At 50.3% G+C, this 2,641-nt stretch overlaps 1 protein-coding gene across 1 annotated transcript; it reads left to right on the top strand.

Moving 5' to 3' along the window:
- The first annotated feature begins 289 nt into the window (after positions 1-289).
- Positions 290-2,396, top strand: LOC119348868. Its single transcript, XM_037616867.1, has 3 exons — positions 290-851; positions 1,008-1,141; positions 1,826-2,396. The coding sequence occupies exons 1-3, from the start codon at positions 530-532 to the stop codon at positions 1,910-1,912; spliced, it is 543 nt and encodes a 180-aa protein (XP_037472764.1). The 5' UTR covers positions 290-529; the 3' UTR covers positions 1,913-2,396.
- The last annotated feature ends 245 nt before the right edge of the window (positions 2,397-2,641 follow it).

Below are 2,641 nucleotides of genomic sequence, written 5' to 3'. Positions count from 1 at the left end.
AGAGATGGGGCCATGCAGTAATGGGGCCATCCAGAAATAAGAGAAGAAGGCTCCTACAAGGCTCCTTAGAACTCAGGCACTCTCGGCCGCCGGATCGTTTCCCTTGATGCGTTCTCGTCCGTACGATCGAGATCTGGAGAAGCCTGGGCCGTTGGATTGGGATTGACACTACTGGAATGAATAGTGATGGCAGCAAAATGTAAATACCATGCCCCCACCGGGGTATTTTGGTCATTTCACATAGAGGCCTATAAAAGCTAGCAGCTCCCGTGGCAAGCCCTAGCAGCCTCCTCCCCACACTCGCCGCCCCGCCCGCGCGTCCTCGCGTCCCAGCCCCTCCTCCTTCCTCTTCTCGCGCGGTCGCGCCTCCCTCCGAACCCTCGATCCGCGCCCGCCTCCCTGCCCCACGCCGCCATCATCTCCGCCGGCGCCCGACTCCTCCGCTGCCTCCTCTCCACCGCCCTGCGAAGGACCTGTAGAAAGCGGCACGCCCTGTCGGGAAGCGGGCGGCGCGCGCCGTCGCCCCAGGATGCGCGCGGACAACTCTCTCGTGTTGACGCCCCCACTCCCTCCGCTTCTCCTCGTCGCCTCCCCTCGCGCCACCGTCACCGTCCGAGAAGCACCGCGGCCACTACTACTCTGCATCGTGCCGAGCTTGCCACCGCCGCCGCTCTCCCGGTCGAGCTCGTCCCTCACCACCGGCCCTCAAGTTGTGGAGGGGCAACAGGCAGCGGTGGACGAGGAAATCTACCACCAACCGCCGCCGCATGTCTTCCTGCTTCGCCATCAACGCGAGGAGCACCGGAGCGTGTCCTCAAGTTGGTGCTCCTCCGGGAAGAGGACAACCCGAGGTGAGCCGCCTCTGATCCATCGCGCTCCCATCGCCTTTCCTTCCCCTTTTCTCCTGTCGCCGCCACCGACGCCGTTACTCTCCCCGTCGGGAAGACTGTGCAGACTGCTACTCGCGTCGTTGCTCCGCAGAGCCATCATTAGGACCTTTTGTGCAGATCTGTCATGGAGGTCAACCCTGACGTCGGCCTTGTCGGATTGGAGCGGCAGTGCGGTGGTTGGTCTACTGTGGCGGCTCGCTGGAGGCAGCAGCAACCCAATCGGCACCGCCATCTCCTTCCCTATCCATGAGGTCTGATCTCCAGCCCGCCCCTCTGCTCCCAAAGTCTAGCTTCATGCCTCCACCTGTTCTTGTTTTTCCCCTTTTTTCTTTGGACGAATTTCATAGCTTCTTGGCCAGTTCGTTTTTTATCTTCCGTAATCCCAAGATAATGGCCACGAATCATTATCTTAGTTGATTTTGGCTTGTGGCCACCTAAAGCTAGAGCTAGAATAGAATAGAATAGGTTGAGTTGTTCGATCTGAAACTGTGTAGGCAAGTGTTTCAGACTAGGTTAATCGGTGGTTTTGGAGCAAAATTGAGCGCCCCTGGAAGAAATGATCTACACACGGGAGAAAAAAAGAAAAGGGTATTTCAAAACATCTGAACAACATTTCAATGCAACGAGAGCGCCATATTGGTTCGAGTGCTAGAGCTGCACCTATTGTTTTCATTTCCTGCTATCCGATTTGATATGAATCTTACGTTTTCGATGTACAGATGTGCTTCGCCAAATTTTAAAAAATCTTGATGATTAACACTTTAACTTGAGGAGAAATTTCCATAAGAAGTTCAGTTTCTTCCTGTACTAGGTTCTATTAGCTTATTCTGAATCTGAAGTTGACATCATGAACCACTGAATCGTAATCAGTTTTTCTCATGTGTGTATTGAGTGGCATACATCTCACGCACATAGACTGGTTCCTGATGGTGCAGCCAACCTCTGTCTTCCTCCCCGACGGCGGCGTCGAACCAACACTGGGTTATGCTACCCTTGGCCGTGGCCTAACACGCGCGGACTGAAGCATTGGTCAGGCACCCACTGCTTGGCTGCACGTCTGGGTCATCTCAGATAAGCTAATCTATCTCTTCTTTAAAATAAGATCATGTGCTTCTCTGATCCGGTTGTAGTAAGTTGTACAAGGCCTTAGCTGGTTGTCAGGAGGAACCTTCACCTCATGGCTAAAACTTGGGTAAAACTGTGGGCATACAAAATACATCTTTGTTTTTGTTGCCTTATAAACATGGCTATGAAAGAACCGAATATTGGAAAACAACTGTATATCAATTCTCACTTACTCTGATATTTCTGAAAGTGAAAGGGATGAAGGATAGTGTAGTGAGCAGAGAACACACAGGTTATGTTGAAAATTTTGGTCGAAGTTACAGTCCATTAGCTGGTAGAAATATAGCACAACTAGCATGCCTAGATGCACACAACGTTGATGGTAATAAGATATGCTTGGCAACTAACTAACAAAATCAGATTATTCATTTCATAAATGTAGAAAAAAATAAGTATGGTCTTCACAACGTGTCTTCTTCTATGATTCGGTAACTTGCATTCCAATCTTATTTGTCTTCTTCTCATTGGGCATGGTGTCTTTAGATTATCAAAGGGGATTGTGTATGGCTGTTGACAATCCAGATTGTGGGCAGCTAAGAGGTTAGGATTAGTCATGTAAATTTTTGCTTATAAATAATATAATAACGCAGTAGTAGCCCCTCGTACTATTTTTTGTCAAAAATGGT

Source organism: Triticum dicoccoides, chromosome 1B (assembly GCF_002162155.2).
Source record: "Triticum dicoccoides isolate Atlit2015 ecotype Zavitan chromosome 1B, WEW_v2.0, whole genome shotgun sequence".
Taxonomy (NCBI): domain Eukaryota; kingdom Viridiplantae; phylum Streptophyta; class Magnoliopsida; order Poales; family Poaceae; genus Triticum; species Triticum dicoccoides.
Note: the sequence above shows the minus strand (reverse complement) of the source record. Positions and strands in the feature narration are given on the sequence as shown.

Bases quoted from the DNA above. Each gene is read 5' to 3' on its own strand.
- LOC119348868 (XM_037616867.1), top strand. From the start codon at position 530: ATGCGCGCGGACAACTCTCTCGTGTTGACGCCCCCACTCCCTCCGCTT. The intron at 852-1,007 runs GTGAGCCGCCTC...CCTTTTGTGCAG, and splicing joins CGGGAAGAGGACAACCCGAG to ATCTGTCATGGAGGTCAACC. The intron at 1,142-1,825 runs GTCTGATCTCCA...CTGATGGTGCAG, and splicing joins TCTCCTTCCCTATCCATGAG to CCAACCTCTGTCTTCCTCCC.